This window comes from Coregonus lavaretus (genome assembly GCF_964263955.1).
Source record: "Coregonus lavaretus genome assembly, chromosome: 11".
Taxonomy (NCBI): Eukaryota; Metazoa; Chordata; class Actinopteri; order Salmoniformes; family Salmonidae; genus Coregonus; species Coregonus lavaretus.
This window is the reverse complement of record NC_139998.1, coordinates 5,153,345-5,174,035: the sequence shown is the minus strand read 5'-3', so window position 1 is coordinate 5,174,035 and position 20,691 is coordinate 5,153,345. Positions and strand designations below refer to the sequence as shown.

Below are 20,691 nucleotides of genomic sequence, written 5' to 3'. Positions count from 1 at the left end.
GAGGAGCAGGAGGAGCACTGCCAGAGCCCTGCAAAATGACCTCCAGCAGGCCACAAATGTGCATGTGTCTGCTCAAACGGTCAGAAACAGACTCCATGAGGGTGATATGAGGGCCCGACGTCCACAGGTGGGGGTTGTGCTTACAGCCCAACACCGTGCAGGACGTTTGGCATTTGCCAGAGACAGAGGTGGGTAGTAACGAGTTACATTTACTCCGTTACATTTACTTGAGTAAGTTTTTGAAAAAATTATACTTCTAGGAGTAGTTCTAAAACACTATACTTTTTACTTTTACTTGAGTAGATTTGTGAAGAAGAAACTGTACTCTTACTCCGCTACATTAGGCTACAATGAGGTCGTTACTTTTATTTTTACCTCTTTGGTATTCTACGCGTCATTGTCTTTATCCCCCGGCATACGCCTTATTTTAATGTTTTATTTTGACAGAGAGAGAGACTTCCGCTAAGGCTCTACCACGTGACTGTGTTTCACCAATCAAACGTAGTTGTGCAGTCTCGTCACGTTACCATACTCAATCTCAGCGGCGGGACGGGTTAGCTTTACAGTCGTAGCAACACAAAAATGTCAGAATTAGCCGTCGGCAATGCAGACACAGACGAGGAGGAACACCCGCACCCCTGGCCTCATATTGAAAGCATGTTTACCTTAGTAAAAGTGCGAAAGTGCAGCTACATTATGCGGTGTCTTCTGTGTCTACCAAAACAAACTGACATTTCAGCATTCAAGAACTCAACATCTAACTTGAGGAAACATGTAGCGGTAAGTTTCCTAAATTAGTTTTTTTTTGCTGTGGATAGGCGAATGTTTGTCTTTTAGGTTACATATGTTTTAAACATTTTCTCTCTCTCTCTCTCATATATATATATATATCCAAATTTGATGTAATAAGTCTCTTTTAATGTCTTGATCTCCCTGTAGCCTCACAGATTTGTTTTTATCCACAGAGGGTTCACCCCAACAAACTGGCAAAGTACACAGACTTACTAAAGAACCACAGAAAGCGTAAGTCCTCCTCTTCCAGTGATACTCTTGTGAAAAATGCAAAAATCACAGCCTTCGCTGCCCCAGGGCGGGTAACACAAGCAACGCTTGACAAGCTGGTGCTAAATTTTGTATGTGAGGCCAACCAACCATTTTCTGTGGTTGAGACGCCATCCTTCAAGACTTTGATAGAAACCTTGCAACCTCATACAGTAATGACAAGGAAAACGTTATGCACAAGAATACAAGAAGCTGCAAAACACAAGAAGAGCATAATCATCAAAAAGCTGAGTGCTGTGAACTATGTTGCTACCACAACAGACTGCTGGTCTGCCAGACAACGTAGCTACTTAGGTGTCACCTGTCACTGGATAGACAACACCTCACTGGAGAGGCACTCCGCTGCATTGGCTTGTAGACCTGTCAAAGGCTCGCACACGTTTGATGTCCTTGCTGCTGCATTAGAGGAAATACATTCTGAGTACCACATCAGGGAAAAAGTGACCAGGACGACAACAGACAGTGGCTCAAACTTCCTGAAGGCCTTTCGATTATATGGTGAGGAGAAAGAGGAGGAAGCCATCAATGTACAAGAGGAGAGTGACTCCACCCTTGATGATGCAACAGAAGATCAGAGTGAGTCAGAGGTGGAGTATCAAGATGTGTCTGCTATTCTGGAAGACAACACAGGCCTTGAGTACCAACTTCCAAGGCACCAAAAGTGTGCATGCCATCTCCTCAATCTTATATCCACAGTTGATGCCACTGCTGCAGGAGGAGCTGCAAACGAAACCTACAAGAGGCTGTCTCGGTCTGCTTTTGCAAAATGTCATGCTCTTTGGAATAAAACCAGCAGGTCAACCATGGCTCATGAAACAGTGGAACGTGAATGCAAGCTGCAGTTTCTCCGACCCAATCAGACACGCTGGAGCTCCCTGTTCCTCGCTGTAGAAAGGATTGTGCGCATTCACCGAGAGCAAGGAGAACAAGCAATTCGCAATGTCTGCACAACATTAAAGATAAAGATGTAAGTTGACAAAATGTATATTTTGTTTTTAAAGAATAATAAAAATAAATAAGCCTTGCTGATTAATGGGTGAATCCACTTGTCTCAAGTAACTAAGTTTTCTTTGCATGGTGGTGTGACATTTGTGGATGACTTGAATGAAATAATGTAACTAATTTTTTTTATTATTTTTTTATTTGTGTATTTAACATGTACAATGCATAATAAAGACATTGTACCAGAAATAGCTATAAGTAATTTTTTTATTGTTACATCTTTTATAGGTTCAATCCAGCTGAAATTGGGTTTTTGGTCGAGTATGCTGCTGTGATGAAGCCTGTTGCCATGGCCCTTAATATCCTCCAAGGGGAATCATCTGTGCATATGGGCCTCCTGCTGCCAACACTTTACCAGTTGCGGGACAAGCTGAAGAAGTTGGAGTCAACTTGCAAAATGTGTACACCTCTTGTTCACGCCCTGCAGCAAGGGATCCAGAAACGTTTTGGAGACGTCATGAAAGAGCCTGAGCTGATTGCAGCAGCAATACTCCTACCAAGATTCAGAACATCCTGGACCACAGAGGAGAACATCTTAAATGCTGGTAAATATACTTGTTTATCAATTAAAATGTGAACCAGTAGACATTGACCTATATAACTCTGTATAATGTTACTGTCATTTAGGATTATAGTGTGTCAGTGACAAACCACAGGGTGGCAATATAGTTAGAAGCTCAGGTAGCTTTTAATGTCAAACATCAGCAGCTTGACAGCCTATACAGTAGAAGGGTAAGAATAATGTGCAGACTTAATTCGTTTGAAAAACGATTTATCTTGCCCTAAAACCCACAGGCCTTGACTACATCAGAAATCACCTAGACACCGACTTGGATGATGTCACCAGCGCAAACAGCGGCCTCTCTGATGTAGACGACTTCTTTGCATCCATGGAGTTGGGAAAATCACAAGTAGGAGAGCTGGAGAGGTACCGTTCATGTATGTCCCCTGCAGGTATGGATCTACTCCACACCTTTCCTCGCATCAAGAAGCTGTCACTCAAAGTCAACACAGGTCTTCCTGCATCTGCAGCCTGTGAGAGACTTTTCAGTCATGCAGGACTCCTGTTCACTGCTAAACGATCACAGCTTCACAGCAAGAACCTTGAGAGCCAGCTACTGTTGAAGCTTAATAGTGACATCACTGAGTGATTCTTTGGTGAAATAGTTTCTTTCTGCATGTTTTGACACACACACACACACACACACACACACACACACACACACACACACACACACACACACACACACACACACACACACACACACACACACACACACACTCCCAGTGGGGCCTTCAATATAAAAGGGTTTTCATGTTACTGTGCCAAAGAGTTCCTGGAGTGTTGACTCCAGTCAACCAGTCAAAGGGCCAGTGTCAGCCTAAAGGTTAGAATATTGCCAAATCTGTGACTTTTTTTGTTAGATATTGGAACTGGAAGTAAACATAATGCCCCATCTACAACTACATCACTCTCCTCTGATGCCTTTTAGAGAACATGCATTCAGCTTAATTTGTGTTCTGGGATACTAGGCCTGCAATATTGTTTTATTTGGCCATCTATCATGGACTGGTGCTTTTTCAGTTGATGTGTACTACTGCTCTTTTCCTCTGCTCAGTGAGATGTGCAGTGTGGCCTAATCACAGATCAGAGTATTAATTTCTAGGCACACGGAAAAAGGGCTGTTGCTTGCCATGCAATACAAAGGTACTGAGTAGGCCTAATCAACACCTATTGATTATTTTACGTTGACCGCTTCCTTCTGGTGTGCAGTTTTCTGTTCAGCATGCCTGGTATGAAATGTTTGTGTGTTTCCTTCTGTTGTTCTGTCACTGTGGAGACACACACACAGTTTATGAGAGTTTATGGGCTGCCTCATTCTAGTTCTGCCTGGTAAAAAAAGTATAAAGGTTTGGAAATTTGTGTTACTTGTGCTTATTTATTTTTTATTTATTTTATTTTTTAAGTACTTGAATTTACCTGAATTATTTTAATTTAAGCTATTTTGTAATTTATTTTAATTTATTTTATTGATTGGATGAACTATAATTTGCCTAAAGATGATTATTTTGTATTTTTGTCTGTCTGATCGTTGTCTTGTGTTAAAAAATAAATCAGACGTTACTCAACAGTTACTCAGTACTTGAGTAGTTTTTTCACCAAGTACTTTTTTACTCTTACTCAAGTAATTATTTGGATGACTACTTTTTACTTTTACTTGAGTCATATTATTCTGAAGTAACAGTACTTTTACTTGAGTAAAATTTTTGGCTACTCTACCCACCTCTGGCCAGAGAACACCAAGATTGGCAAATTCGCCACTGGCGCCCTGTGCTCTTCACAGATGAAAGCAGGTTCACACTGAGCACATGTGACAGACGTGACAGAGTCTGGAGATGCCGTGGAGAACGTTCTGCTGCCTGCAACATCCTCCAGCATGACCGGTTTGGCGGTGGGTCAGTCATGGTGTGGGGTGGCATTTCTTTGGGGGGCCGCACAGCCCTCCATGTGCTCGCCAGAGGTAGCCTGACTGCCAATAGGTACCGAGATGAGATCCTCAGACCCCTTGTGAGACCATATGCTGGTGCGGTTGGCCCTGGATTCCTCCTAATGTAAGACAATGCTAGACCTCATGTGGCTGGAGTGTGTCAGCAGTTCCTGCAAGAGGAAGGCATTGATGCTATGGACTGGCCCGCCCGTTCCCCAGACCTGAATCCAATTGAGCACATCTGGGACATCATGTCTCGCTCCATCCACCAACGTCACGTTGCACCACAGACTGTCCAGGAGTTGGCGGATGCTTTAGTCCAGGTCTGGGAGGAGATCCCTCAGGAGACCATCCGCCACCTCATCAGGAGCATGCCCAGGAGTTGTAGGGAGGTCATACAGGCACGTGGAGGCCACACACACTACTGAGCCTCATTTTGACTTGTTTTAAGGACATTACATCAAAGTTGGATCAGCCTGTAGTGTGGTTTTCCACTTTAATTTTGAGGGTGACTCCAAATCCAGACCTCCATGGGTTGATAAATTTGATTTCCATTGATAATTTTTGTGTGATTTTGTTGTCAGCACATTCAGCTATGTAAAAAAAACACGTTTTTAATAAGATTATTTCATTCATTCAGATCTAGAATGTGTTATTTTAGTGTTCCCTTTATTTTTTTGAGCAGTGTATGTATGTTAACATTGCAGTGTATAAAATGTATGGTGAGCATCAAAGGGTGCAAAACTATATCCCACTGTACAATAACAAGTCTATTACCCGTGCAGACTATAGAGCAGTAACTTGCCGCTTTGGCCGCCCAGTGTGGCTCGCTTGTGGGCGTGCTGGCAGCATATAGCAGCAAGTTCAGTTGTGCGTCAAAAATTCAGCATAGTATGAAGGTTTGTATGAAGGTCTGGTTATTAAATGGGTAAATACTGTCATCCATCTCCGTTTCATGAATTTATTCACAGGTAAATAATAATAGATTAATAAAAATCACGTTTAAAATCAGAAAATGTATTTAATTGTTTATTTGCATATGATAGGCAAATATGAAGAAATACAACATTATTGACACCTTGACACCGAATGAATTTTCCCCACTAATATTTATATTTTTGGAGGGAGAGTAGGCTATTTGCTTTTAAATCGTGACTTAATCCACCAGTGGTGGAAAAAGTATCCAATTGTCATACTGAAGTAAATGTCACGACCGAAGCCTGCCTGGTTCGGGCAGGCTTCGGCGTTCGTCATCACCGGAGTACTAGCTACTGCCGATCCCATTCTCATCACTCCACTTGTCATGTTTTGTCAATCACACACACCTGGTGCTCATTCCCCGAATTACTATGTGTACAAGTGTTCCCTCTGTTCCCCTTGTCTTTGTGAGTGATTGTTTGTTGTGAGAGCGTGTAGCTCGGTTGAGCTACTATTCACTGTGTTTATGCCAAGGTGGATGTTTTCCCTTGTAATAGTTTCGTTTGACGCTTTGGGTGTTTTATTTATGTAAACGGAATAAACTCTGGACTTCGGTATTTTACCTCCAGCGCCTGACTCCTTCATTCACACCTCATCACAGAATCACTCATCTGATCTGATATGGAGTCAGCAGGAGAAGACCCCATGCCTGGAGTTGTGGCAAGGGTCCAGGAGCATTCCTTGATGTTGGCCAGGTTGGGGGAAGCGATGGATCGGGTTCTTCAGGTGGTACAACGCCTGGAGAGGAGAGGATCCGATCTATCGAGACCAGCTGGTCAACCGGATCCAGCCACCTACACCCCAGCCCCTGGAGGGATCCAGATATCCCGGCCACCAGCGTTTGATGGGACGGCAGCGCGATGTAAGGGATTCCTACTCCAACTGGAGTTGTATTTCTCCAGCATCAGACCGGCGCCCCAGGAGCGGGAGAAGGTATCTGTCCTTATTTCCTGCCTTTGTGGGAGAGCCCTGGAGTGGGCCAACGCGGTGTGGAACGAGGGAGGTACCGCGTTGGAGGACTACGGGGAGTTTGCTCGCCTCTTTTGGGCCGTTTTTGATCACCCGCCTGAGGGTCGAGAGGCGGGCGAACGACTGGTTCATCTGAGGCAGGGAACGAGGACCGCTCAGGACTACACGCTGGAGTTCCAGATGCTGGCAGCGGGGTCCGGGTAGAACGAGCGGGCCCTGCTCGACCATTTCCGGTGCCACCTAAGGGAGGACATCCGACGGGAGCTAGCCTGCCGGGATGCCATGCTATCGTTCTCCCAACTGGTGGACATAGCCATCCGGCTGGACAATCTGCTAGCAGCCAGAGGACGTCCTGGTAGGGGTCTGCCTGTTCCCACTCCGGACGACTCTGACCCCGAGCAGATGGAGCTGGGGGGAGCCGCGGTTGAGAGAGCGCAGGAGGATGGCGACAGTGCCACTCTGGTGGCACGAAGGGACAATCCACCTCACGTCGCAGTCAACGTTCTTTTGGGTCTGGAGGCGATAGGCAGGGTACTCACGCATCACCCCAGGTAACGAACACCCAAACGTGTTCAGAGCCCTTTGCGGTGCACTGTACTTTATCTATCTCCTTTCCCGATCACATGGTAGGTTCCCAGTGTAAGGTGCTAGTCAATTCAGGTGCAGCTGGGAATTTCATGGACAGGGCATTTGCACGCCGTCAAGGCATTTCATTGGTTCCCCTAACCATTCCACTCCCCATCAGAGCACTTGGCAGTCGACCATTAGGGTCCGGGTTGGTTAAGGAAGTTACGGTAACAGTCCCCATGATTACGCAGGAGACGCATGTTGAGCAGATCACCTTTATGATTATTGAGTCTCCTGCTTACCCTGTAGTCTTGGGTATCCCGTGGCTAGCCCTTCACAACCCCAATTTCTCATGGCCGCAGAGGGTTCTTACGGGGTGGTCGTGTGAGTGTCCGGGTAGGTGTCTAGGTGTTTCTCCCAACTGGTGGACATGGCCATCTGGCTGGACAATCTGCTAGCAGCCAGAGGACGTCCTGGTAGGGGTCTGCCCGTCTCTCCATTGATGTTAGATCGGGTTCAAGTCCGGGCTCTGGCTGGGCCACTCAAGGACATTCAGAGACTTGTCCCGAAGCCACTCCTGCGTTGTCTTGGCTGTGTGCTTAGGGTCATTGTCCTGTTGGATGGTGAACCTTTGCCCCAGTCTGAGGTCCGTAGCACTCTGGAGCAGGTTTTCATCAATGATCTCTCTGTACTTTGCTCTGTTCATCTTTGCCTCGATCCTGATTAGTCTCCCAGTCCTTGTCGCTGAAAAACATCCCCACAGCATGATGCATGGTGCTGCCACCACCATGCTTCACCGTAGAGATGGTGCCAGATTTCCTATAGATGTGACGCTTGGCATTCAGGCCAAAGAGTTCAATCTTGGTTTCATCAGACCAGAGAATCTTGTTTCTCATGGTCTGAAAGTCTTTAGGTGCCTTTTGGCAAACTCCAAGTGGGCTGTCATGTGCCTTTTACTGAAGAGTGGCTTCCGTCTGGCCACTCTACCATAAAGGCCTGATTGGTGTAGTGCTGCAGAGATGGTTGTCCTTCTGGAAGGTTCTCCCATCTCCACAGAGGAACTCTGGAGCTCTGTCAGAGTGACCATCGGGTTCTTGGTCAACTCCCTGACCAAGGCCCTTCTCCCCGATTGCTCAGTTTGGCAGGGTGGCCAGCTCTAGGAAGAGTCTTGGTGGTTCCAAACTTCTTCCATTTAAGAATGTTGGAGGCCACTGTGTTCTTGGGGACCTTCAATGCTGCAGAAAATATTTTGTACCCTTCCTCAGATCTGTGCCTCGACACAATCCTGTCTCTGAGTTCTACGGACAAACCCTTCAACCTCATGGCCTGGTTTTTGCCCTGACATGCACTGTTAACTGCGGGACCTTATATAGACAGGTGTGTGCCTTTCCAAATCATGTCAAAACATTTGAATTTACTACAGGTGGATTCTAATCAAGTTGTAGAACCATCTGAAGGATGATCAATGGAAACAGGATGCACCTGAGCTCAATTTCGAGTTTCATAGAAAAAGGGTCTGAATACTTATGTAAATAAGCTATTTCTGTTTTGTATTGTTTATAAATTTGCAAAAATGTCAAAAAACCTGTTTTCAATTTGTCATCATGGGGTATTGTGTGTTGATTGATGATGCAAAACATTTTTTTAAATACATTTTTGAATAAGGCTGTAACGTAACAAAACATGGAAAAGGTCAAGGGTTCTGAATACTTTCCCAGTGCACTGTATATGGAAGAATCCACATTTAAAAACGGTGACCAATCAATTGGTTGAAAGAACAGAAGACGCTTGGTCGACCAAGATTATTTTTTGTCGGGGACAGCCCTAAAATGCTTTGCTAGATTCTTTAATCCACTGTTTCACAAGATGGCAGCCTGGTTTGCTAGTTCTTAGGAGTCCCTAAAACATTAAACAACACAAATTACGACAACATGACACGACAATGCCTCTTCCCCCTCAGGAGGCTGAAAAGATTTGGCATGGGCCCTCAGATCCCCAAAAAGTTCTACAGCTGCACCATTGAAAGCGTCTTGATTGGCTGCATCACCACTTGGTATGGCAACTGTTTGGCATCCGACCGCAAGGCGCTACAGAGGGTAGTGCGTATGGCCCAGTACATCATTGGGGCCGAACTCCCTGCCATCCAGGACCTCTATACCAGGTGGTCAGAGGAAGGCCCTAAAAACTGTCAAAGACTCCAGCCACCCAAGTCATAGACCTTCTCTCTGCTACCGCACAGCAAGCGGTACCGATGCACCTAGTCTGGAACCAACAAGACTCTGAATAGCTTCTACCCACAAGCCATAAGACTGCTAAATAGTTAGTCCAGGTAGCTATTGGTTAACTATTTAACTATCTGCATTGACCCTTTTTGCACTAACTCTTTTGACTCATCACATATGTAACTGTTACTGTTTATTATCTATCCTGTTGCCTAGTCACTTAATCACTAACTATATATACATATCTACCTCAATTACCTCGTACCCCTGCGCATCGACTCGGTACCCTGTGTATATAGTCACGTTATCGTTACTCATTGCGTATTTATTCCTTGTGTTATTATTTTTCTATTATTTCTATATGTTTCTCTCTGCATTGTTGGGAAAGGCCCTTAAGTAAGCATTTCACTGTTAGTCTATATCTGTATTTTATTTTATTACAATTTCATACACATGTCAAAACGCCCATAAAGCTAGATAGCTGGCTAATGTTAGCTAGTCAGCTAGCTTGCTAAATAGCGATTTTAATAAATTAACTTTACATTAACTAACATGTTCCTCTCAACTGTAAATGTTTTGCATGAATCATTATGACATTAAAATTATTTACATTTGCTTCCATCCCAGCATTGGGTTGCAGAGCGTCAAATCCTTCAAGGAAATCGCTCGATATGATTGGTTATCGTCCCGCATTCGCCGCTGGTGAGTTGGGGATTTCTTACCCACGCCACGTTCGCAGCGCGCAACGGTCCCGCCCACTCCGTATCGCACTGATTTCCTTCCATCAGAGAGGAAGAGGAAGAGAGAGGCCCAACTGCGGAAAATCTGTCTCCCTCCAGCAGGTGGTGTTTTTTCGTTGTTTCGCAGTTTTTGTATTGCGGTCAACGAGAGAGTTTCGAATTTGGTCAACAAAAAAATGAATGTCTTATTTTCTACGTGAGGTTTATTTGATCGAATATAAGTTTCGTAATGCTTAAGTTGTTATGAGTGTATTGATATAAATAGGACACGTGACATACTGGCAACTTTGAGAAAAATCATTTTATATCGGAGTTGTCTCGAGATGGCTATGCATATTCATGTAATAATGTCTGTAATAATGTCTGTGGCTAGTAGCAAAGCATCTCTCTCCTTTGAATACAGGCGGTTGACGTCAACAACCCTCATTGCATATTCAAAAATATATGACAATAATGAGATGTACGCACCAATTCAAAGAAAGCATAGGCGGGAGCTAGACAGCCCGCCGTTACGCTTTATGGACAACGACTCCCATTGTTAGGGCGGAGAGACATGCATCTTGTCAGTATATCCATAATCTTTGCCCGTTGAAAATTAATAGGAAGCGTTGTTTCAACGCGCGGTGCCGCCCCCTAATGTGCATATGCCGTAAGTGTGGTTGATTATTAATTGTGATAAATGTAAAACTGTTATAGATTGTAATTACACATTTGTACCCAAACCTCAGTCACAGCTGTATGTCACATTATGTAACACTGTGATTCGCTGTACCTGACTATGTAATGAGGGGCGGCAGGTAGCTTAGTGGTTAAGAGCGTTGTGCCAGTAACCGAAAGGTCGCTGGTTCTAATCCCCGAGCCGACTAGGTGAAAAATCTGTCGATGTGCCCTTGAGCAAGGCGCTTAACCCTAATTGCTCCTGTAAATCGCTCTGGATAAGAGCGTCTGCTAAATGACTAAAATGTAATGACAATACTGTATTTGGATCTCTTCACAACATGCAAGCCGTTGTTAAAATGAATTCAGACAATGTTGATATTATATTGTTATTCAACAGAGATAGTATAAGAACATTCATGTGAGTTTCAATAACAAAGGAATAATTGTACTCTTCTTGTTATGACCAATCAGCTGTTTCTAGGAAATAACGGGCGTGCACATTCAGCCAATGGGCGTTTGATCAACAAACCAAACCAGGCCCTTTTAGTATCGTCAAGAACCCACCAATCACGATTATAGATTATCTTTACTGACGTTTTTATTCACCAATACATGACCGTGTTTGTAAGTATTCCTTCCCACCCCTTCAGTGAACGCTAGAGAGTTACTTGATGGCGACAGGTTTGGTAAGTTAACAGATTTCTAAGAAACAAAACTCTAACTAATCTTGAGAAATAAGCAATGTGATTTTCTTTATCCAGCTCTTATAGTTTGGTGGAGTGGAACAGTTGTCATTCGACCGTTCGATGTCGATTGACAACTTATTGTAAACAGATTTTGTTCATTGTTATGTTTGTGGTTTTGGTTGTAATTAGCTTGCTAGGCTAGCAGCTTGCTAGCTATTCATCAAGATAGTGACAAAGACAGCCTGCTTTCAAAGTAGTTAAACAATGTTTCGGTAAAAACAGACTGAATGTAAACTTTTCGGTTCATTCACTTGACAATCTCGAACACTGAGCGCTGTCGTGTCTGAACTTGTTGACATTCTTTTGTTTACAAGTGAGCTTGGTTATTTTCTAGCTGTCAGTCAAGGAAGCCTATTCCCTTGTGACAGCACTCAACAAAATAACAGATTGAATTATAGAAAAAAAGTAGTTGGACAGTTAGCTATAGGCTATGTCAACTTTTCAATGTCATTCTATGTTTTAGCTAGTTTTCCAAGAATCAAAATGTAAATAAATAAATTGCGCAAGATTAGTTGTCGATTATCTAGAAAGCCATTCATAGACTAGATATAGTCGTAACGTTACAAATTGGCTACAATTTAAGTTTCAAAGATAACGTAAAAAATTGGCTACATTTCATTTAGCCACAGCTATGAAGCAGAAAGCTTGTTATTGTCTTCAGCTGATCTTTTATAATGTAGCCTACATTGCTCAGACTAGGTGGCATGACACGTTGATATTTCTCAATTCCAGTTTAGATCTCGTTTATCAATGAAATAATATAGCTTCTTTCTCTCGATATTTTGTGAATTTTTGTATGATCATAACAGAGTTATTGACCAATGCTTGTTACGCAGTTATGAATGAATGAGCTCTGGTGCGCATGCGCGAAGTTCCCAAAGTGTATAAACAAGGGCTGCACGCATATGGTCACATGGCTGTTCTTTATCTAGTCCACACAGACAAAGGACTTTGTTATAGGGAGGCTTTTTATCCCCTATGTAATTACCTGACATTTTGATTAAATTTATTACGATTGTAGAATAATGCAGTCATCTATGCTTTTTTAACCAGTGCTTTTTGTTTTTATTATTCACCTATTAATATTCAATGCAAACATAAATTACATAGGCCTAGCGTTTAACTATAAAAAAGCCAAATAATTTAAAGCATATTCATTTATCATTTTGTATTTTGTATATTTTATACATACCTGTTGTGGTCAGATTCTGAAAATGTAATTTATCATTGTCTCCAGTGTCTGTCTACAGACATGCCAGCTGACATGGCGTAATATGTTTTGGGAAGTTAATAAGACTGAAGGAGTAGAGGAAAACAAAATGGATGCTAATAGAATGGAACACTCCTTTGATCTTCTGAAATGCAATGAGGCTCTGTTCTCCTCACCTGGCTGCCCCCCTACTCCTATGGAGTATGGTAAATATATGCTATTATGTAATAGGTCTACATAACACACACACACAGGTATAAGACTGCAATGTAAAGTGTTACCATAAAGGACAGGAAACTATATTTTCTATGTAATTCTATTCTATTCTGAACGCTTATAAGCACAGCCCTGACCAACCTCACTCCCCTCCTGCTCCAGATGACCTGCCAGAGCTGCAGGAGGTAGAGGAGAACCAGTCCTCTCCAGTGCTGTTCCGTGTGGGAGCTGGGGTGTCACATCGGGAGTGTATAGCTGGTTCCCCTCACACCAACTGGCTGACTGAGCTGGCTAACATTGCCACCAGCCCTCAGAGCCCCCTACTGCAGGAGCCTGCTCCCATCAAGAGGTACCTGTTGTGTTTAGAGGTTGACAATGCACATGCACACTTATTTACTGTAGCACACACACACACACACACACACACACACACACACACACACACACACACACACACACACACACACACACACACACACACACACACACACACACACACACAGACTGACAGAGCCACACATCAACAAAGCATTAGGTTGATGTTTGATTGATATGTTGATATTGATATGTATATTAGTATTTATCCTTATCAGGTTGTCTCCTGGACGGGCCAAGTGATGGTGTTAGATTGTTAATGTGTTGATCATTAATATGTATTTCTCTCATCAGGTCGTCTCCTGTGCACATCTTTGCCACCAGTCGTAGTTTACATTCCTACGCCCGACCGCCCCTAGCCAGCAGTGCACCCAGCCCCTCTAGGGGTCACCTTAGGGAGCGCAGCAGACGTGTCAGAGTACGACCTTTCACCTTTTACCTTTCAGTTCAACCGTTTCCTGTGTGTGGACCCTATCACCCTCTCCACTCCTATACTGAATGAATAAAATGTTTTTGTACGCGTCACCTCACCTAGACTATCTACTACAAGATTATGTATGACCATTGTTGTGGTCAATTACATTTTAGTTTAGTCAATTCAGGAAGTAAACTGAAATCCTTCACTAAAATTCAAATTTTCCCTCAATGGATTGGAAATTCATTGAGGAATTTCCTTAATGGACTGAATTGAAGTGGCATTGGCCAGCCCTGATGGGCATGCTTCATTCAGCGCAATGTAACTGTTCTATAACATTGCGACAACACTGCAATTTATAACGTGCTGTTTTGTAATATGTTTCTCTTTGTTTGAACGTCCCCCATTCAGGCCAGCAGTGAGTCAGAGTCTGGTGTGTTCTCTATGTCATCCTTCTCTGATGATGAAGACATGGGTTGGTCTAACTCCTGGCCCTCAACAGCCTGGCACTGCTTCCTGAAAGGTATGGACGCACGCACGCACGCGCACACACAGACACACACACACAGAGAGAAAGAGAGAGAGAAATGGATAAGCTTTTCCTAGAATTTTGGCCTTGAGTGCTTTTACCTTTTACTTGTGGAAAAAGCCTAGTTAACACATTGATAACAAGTGGCTGTGCAGTCTGGAGTCAGGACTGTATCAGGCAACAGATCCCAGATCCTGTGGCATGGCATGGATGAAAGAGAACTTCCTCCAGTTGATCAGTAGCAAAATTGAGGCTATGCTTATTGGGACACCCAAGCAGGTCATCTGCCCTCCAATCAACGGCTAGGTCATCCACCTGTCCACTGTCATCTCCAACCTAGGAGTCAAGTTTGAGTATGTAAAACATACTTTTTCCATCTTAAAAAACATTGTCTGGGTCATACCATCACTATCCCAGCCAGATGCAGAGAATCTCATCCATGCCTTCATCTTCTCTCGGATCGACTACGGCAATGTGCTCTTTGGGGGCCTCCCAGCAATCAATCACTCACTCACTCACTCACTCACTCACTCACTCACTCACTCACTCACTCACTCACTCACTCACTCACTCACTCACTCACTCACTCACTCACTCACTCACTCACTCACTCACTCACTCACTCACATGTTTTGCTGTTAATCAGGCACCCGGCTGCGGTTCCACGGGGGTTCTAACAAGGAGTGGCAAGAGGCTGAGGACCTGGAAGACTCTGATGACGAGTCAGATGATGACAGAATAATGCCGTCCACCTCCAGAAAGGTAGCAAAATGTTTTACAGCGAAAAATGACAAAAAGTCCACCTAGTCCCTCCCTGTTTGTTTGTTTTCTTCCGTTTGATGCCTTATGAACATGCCCTTGATAATCGTCAGAGCTGATATGATTGGGTATCCTCCCTCTCACATTTTTCTCTCTGGATGTTGATTGATTTACAGAGCTACGGTTCGGAAGGTCTGAAGCTAGTGGCCCATGAGGAGAACGTGTCGTACAGCCAGGCTGTCCTCAAACTCACCTTTGACCCCGGCTCGCCAGAAGATGGCCTCTTAACGGCAGAGTGCAGATTTCATCACCCCTTTTTTGTGAAAAACAAAGGTAAAAGAACGAAATGTCTTTGAATTGTTAACAAGATAACTGAATCAGTTAAGGGAACATGACGAACTGGAACTGCATGCAAATGATAAAGGCAGGCGCTATTGGTCTGATCTCCAGAAGTTGTAGCTATCATCAGATTGATTAAGCAAATGTTCAGCTCTTAATGTTCCATGGAAGCGGATAGGCCTATTTGTAGACTAATCTTTGAGACTGCATGGTGATAGGGCATGCCTTATAGTACAGGCCAGATTCACATCTTGGACAGGTTCACATCTTTGTTTGTGTATCTTTTAAAATGTTTACATCTCCATATCTCTTCCTGTCCCAGGCTGGTCCTCGTTCTATCCCAGCCTGACGGTGGTGCAGCACGGTATCCCCTGCTATGAGATGCAGGTGGGGGACCTATGTCTTCCTCCAGGCCACAGAGATGCCATAAACTGTGACGACTCTGTTGTCTTCGACACCTTCAGGAGGTACAGAATAATACCAATGTTAAACAACAAAAAACGTATGCACACTCATATATGCTCCCGAGGGCTTAGTTTATTCAGACAATATCAATGCCTCAGTATGACTCTGTAGATAAGATTTATGGTGAAATGATATAAATTGTATCTACAATCTCCTCTCTCTATATATATCTCTCTCCAGTTATGACTTCACCCCTCTGGACTCGTCAGCTGTGTATGTTCTGAGCAGCATGGCCAGACAGCGTAGGACCTCCCAGTCCAGCGGTGGCGCTGTCTCCCCCGACCCAGAGAAACTCTCTAGTTCCTCCCACCCCTCCTCCGCCAGCAAATCAAACAGGAGCAATACCTCAGGGACAGCCCCTGGCGGGGCCACGCCCACCAAGTGCAAGCGGCCAATGAACGCCTTCATGCTCTTCGCTAAGAAGTACAGGTTGGAGTACACACAGATGTACCCTGGGAAGGATAACAGGTGGGTAGGAAGACCAACACGTGTTTGTGTGTGTGCTTGCGTGTGGGTGTGTGCATTAGTGGTACAGTCCTGTTCTGACAAACTGTTTACAAAATGAAAGGATCTCTATGTAAGGAATGTCTCTGAGTAGGCTATTGCTTTAGACCAGGGCCACAGGTAGGATTACAGTAGTGGAGAAAAGACTGTTGTCTCTCACAGTAATTGATAAAGTTCCACACACATGAGTGAATGTATACATTAACAAATGAATGAGTGACTGAATGAATGAATGAATTACGGTATAAATGATAGTATGTCCTTGTGTCCCTATACAGAGCCATCAGTGTGATCCTGGGTGATAAGTGGAAGAAGATGAAGAGCGAGGAGAGGAGGATGTACACTGTGGAGGCCAAAGCTCTGGCTGACGAGCAGAAGAGACTCAACCCTGACTGCTGGAAACGCAAGAGAACCAACTCAGTAAGTTGATCACAGTGACCACGTTTACATGCAGACCAATATCCCGTTATTATTCGGGATACTCAAGTATTCTGTTTTCGAGTTGACACACAAACATCATATCCCGTTTACAATAACCTGAAAAGCTTGTATCCTGGCTATGGGAAACCCAGATCAGATGTCTGGGATGTGCTGATCTTAGACTGGATACTGTGGCATGTAAACATCTTATCCCGTTTACTGTTGTTTTTCGCGGTCTGCGCAGGCTCAATTTCGCATATCATGGGTGTTGTGTGATGATGTTTTCATCTGATTGTCAAACAAATCACTTCAAAAAGTAGGCTACCTGCGGAGTTCGATCCACCATAATTCCATAATAATTACTTTTGCTGATATTCTGTGCTGGACCGTATAGCCTGGCTACTTTCACCTCTAATTTAGACAACTTTCTGCTTGTAATTTCCAACATTTGGTAGGCCATATTATATAATTTCCGACATTTGGTAGGGCATTTGTTTGTCAACTACAGTATAGTTAGATACATGCAGCTTCTCTTCTGTCATAACTTGTTGCCCCAGAAGACTAAATAAAGTAGTGCTCAGCAGAATAATGTCCTACGTTGATAGAATGAATGTATTGGTAATCTAATTAACACCGGTAAAGTTGTCTGTTTCATTTAGGGACCGGGGAGAAAACACAAAAACTCCAAAACAGTGGAAAGATTGGTCCTGTGCAAAATGTCCAAATATCATCAGTTTGACCGGTTTTAAGGAAATTAAAATCTGTGAAAATGATGAAACACATTTCAGTTCGTCTCAGGTGCGTATTTGATGCGGTTGAAATACTGTCTGCTTGCATAACAGTGTCAAAGATAATATTACACGCGCATTCACATTTTCTCAAGAGATGCGGAAAGAAAGAAATCATATTTCTCCACTCCTCTTCCCGAGACAAAATTAACATTTGTTGTATAATTTTACTGCAAGAAATGCATAATTCTGTAGGAGTTATGAGCTATTATCCGGAATACTGTGCGCATCATGTAAATGGGGTCACTGATCATAAAGAACTCAGTAAGGTGTAATAGGTATGATGCTGATCTTATTTCCAAGGCCCAGTTTCTCTGGTTTAAACCCAACTCTGTAAAGACTGTTATTATAGGCATGATCATAAAGTTCCAATTGAAATCATCCAGGTATATAGTTTACCAGGCAACTGCGCCAAATCCAGGGCTTAGCTAAAACAAATAGTGATAATGTAAGGTCACAGAGTTATAAAACCTATAGGACGCACTGCTACAAATGTCACTGCAGCCTATCAATGGAAAGATAGGAGGTGCACACTCTAGGTATTATAAAGCTGTGTGTAAGTTCTGAGCATGCTTTAAAGGCCCAGTGCACTCAAAATTCTGTTTTTCCTGTGTTTTGTATAATATTTAACAGCTGATTAAACAAACACTGATATTGACATATAAACGGCTGCATATGACCTTTACCCTCCACCTCTCTCTTCCTCTCTCCTCAGGGGTCCCAGCACCAATAGATGGCCTTTGACCTTCAGACACTGGTGTGTGTGGCGTGGAGAGGTCAGAGGTCAAAGGTGAACTGACCGACCAGGCGACCCCACTATCTCTCTAGCCTGGTTCCAGATCTGTTTGTGCTGTATAGCCAACTCCTATGGTCGTTGGACCATAAGACAGCACAAACAGACCTGGAACCAGGCTACTCTGTCTCTCTCTCTCTGCTCACCTGTCAAATTGATGAGACTTAACTGTGATGCTGAATACACTTGCTTTTATAACTTAGAGACCTTATAGATAGGCCTACAAACATTTTAAAGACAAAACGACAACTATGAACTATATATCAAAAAGCAGGTCATCTAATGTAACTAACCGTGCTTATATATTCTTACATCTTAAAATGACAAGAGATGCCTTGTTATTCCTCTATAAGAAAGGAAAGGCTCAGTTTTTATTTCTTCAGGTAATTTCATATTTCGAGGCGTGAAACCTTGAGATCAGGGTTGCAAAATTCCGGTAACTTTCCAAAGATTCCCTGGTTTTCCATAAATTCAGGTTGGAAGATTCCTGGAATCAGGAGGGTATAAGCAAGAAATCCAGAATCCTCCAACCAGGAATTCTGGAAAACTTGAGAATTTTGTTAGTTACCGGAAATTGACTACCCTACTTGAGACCCAGTGGTGCTAAGTTCGGTGAAGGAAGGAGGAGCAGTGATACAAAATGTATATTTTGTATTGTAAAAAGCTTTGGTAACACTTTATTTGAAGGGTCCATAATAAAACATTTATAAGGCATTTACAAACCGTTTGCTCATCATTTATTAATCATGCAGGAATGTCCACCAATGGCATGTCCATCTTTTTGTGAGAAATTACACTGGTCACTCAAAACATTTATAAAATATTTAAAGTATAAATAGCGCTCACTTTAGATTAAGGACTGCAAAAATACTTTACTAATTATTAGTAAATGGTTTATAAATGTGGGCGTAATGATTCATAAATGGTGAACACACAATTTATAAATGCCTTATTAAATGGTTTAATACGGAACCTTAAAATATAGTGTTTTTTCTCTTCTCAGCTGTTGTTCATATTGATTATATTTGTACAACTCAATATATTGCACAGATTGATAAAGCCTTTCATGCATTGTATCATACACTACATGCCCAGAAGTATGTGGACACCTGCTCGTCGAACATCTCATTCCAAAATCATGGGCATTAATATGGAGTTGGTCCCCCCTTTGCTGCTATAACAGCCTCCACTCTTCTGGGAATGCTTTTCACTAGATGTTGGAATATTGCTGCAGGGACTTGCTCCCATTCAGCCACAAGAGCTTTAGTTTGGCCGGGCACTGATGTTGGGCGATTAGGCCTGGCTCGCAGTCAGCGTTCCAATTCATCCCAAAGGTGTTTGATGGGCTTGAGGTCAGGGCTCTGTGCAGGCCAGTCAAGTTCTTCCACAACGATCTCGACAAACCATTTCTGTATGGACCTCGCTTTGTGCACGGGGGCATTGTCATGCTAAAACAGGAAAGGGCCTTCCCCAAATTGTTGCCACAAAGTTGGAAGTATAGAATCGTTTAGAATGTCAATGTATGCTGTAGCGTTAAGATTTCCCTTCATTGGAACTAAGGGGCCTACCCCAAGCCATGAAAAAAAGCCCCAGACCATTATTCCTCCTCCACCAAACTTTACAGTTGGCACTATGCATTCAGGTAGGTAGCGTTCTCCTGGCGTTCGCCAAACCCAGATTCGTCCATTGGACTGCCAGATGGTCAAGCGTGATTCATTACTCCGGTGAGCTTTACACCACTCCAGCCGACGATTGGCATTGCGCATAGGGATCTTAGGCATGTGTGCAGCTGCTCGGCCATGGAAAACCATTTCATGAAGCTCCCGACGAACAGTTATTGTGCTGACAATGCTTCCAGAGGCAGTTTAGAACTCAGTAGTGAGTGTTGCAACCGAGGACAGATGATATTTACGCGCTACGCGCTTTAGCACTTGGCGGTCCCGTTCTGTGAGCGTGTGTGGCCTACCACTTCGCGGCTGAGCTGTTGTTGCTCCTAGATGTTTCCACTTCACATTAACAGCACTTACAGTTGACCGGGGCAGCTCTAGCAGGGCATACATTTGACAAACTGACTTGTTGGAAAGGTGGCATCCTATGACGGTGCCACGTTGAAAGTCACTGAGCTCTTCAGTAAGGCCATTCTACTGCCAATGTTTGTCTATGGAGATTGCATGGCTGTGTGCTCGCCTTTATACAACTGTCAGCAACGGGTGTGGCTGAAATAGCCGAATCCACTAATTTGAAGCGGTGTCCATATACTTTTGTATATATAGTGTATTAGCTGTGAGCTTTAGGGGCTATATAAAGTTTGTTATACATACTGCCCATCTGAGGCCAGATCTACCTTGGGTCGTGTTCATTAGGGAACCAAAACAGAATAAAACAGTCTGAAACAAGGAGGGACCTCCTGGACTTGTCCAATAAGGAACTTAAGGTTACTTCC

At 43.5% G+C, this 20,691-nt stretch overlaps 1 protein-coding gene across 1 annotated transcript; it reads left to right on the top strand.

Moving 5' to 3' along the window:
- The first annotated feature begins 11,313 nt into the window (after window positions 1–11,313).
- On the top strand, window positions 11,314–18,962 carry hbp1 (HMG-box transcription factor 1). The gene is made up of 11 exons (XM_084171961.1): window positions 11,314–11,375; window positions 12,673–12,851; window positions 13,024–13,210; window positions 13,531–13,654; window positions 14,063–14,174; window positions 14,827–14,942; window positions 15,116–15,272; window positions 15,601–15,745; window positions 15,924–16,211; window positions 16,526–16,667; window positions 18,171–18,962. Exons 2-11 carry the CDS (start codon window positions 12,710–12,712, stop codon window positions 18,186–18,188), a joined length of 1,431 nt encoding a protein of 476 aa, XP_084028087.1. The 5' UTR covers window positions 11,314–11,375; window positions 12,673–12,709; the 3' UTR covers window positions 18,189–18,962.
- The last annotated feature ends 1,729 nt before the right edge of the window (window positions 18,963–20,691 follow it).

What these genes read in the sequence shown, in the direction of transcription:
- hbp1 (XM_084171961.1), top strand. Translation starts at nt 12,710, where the DNA reads ATGTTTTGGGAAGTTAATAAGACTGAAGGAGTAGAGGAAAACAAAATG. An exon ending in CTGGCACTGCTTCCTGAAAG is followed by an intron (nt 14,175 to 14,826) that starts GTATGGACGCAC and finishes GCTGTTAATCAG; the next exon opens with GCACCCGGCTGCGGTTCCAC. An exon ending in GTCTTCGACACCTTCAGGAG is followed by an intron (nt 15,746 to 15,923) that starts GTACAGAATAAT and finishes ATCTCTCTCCAG; the next exon opens with TTATGACTTCACCCCTCTGG.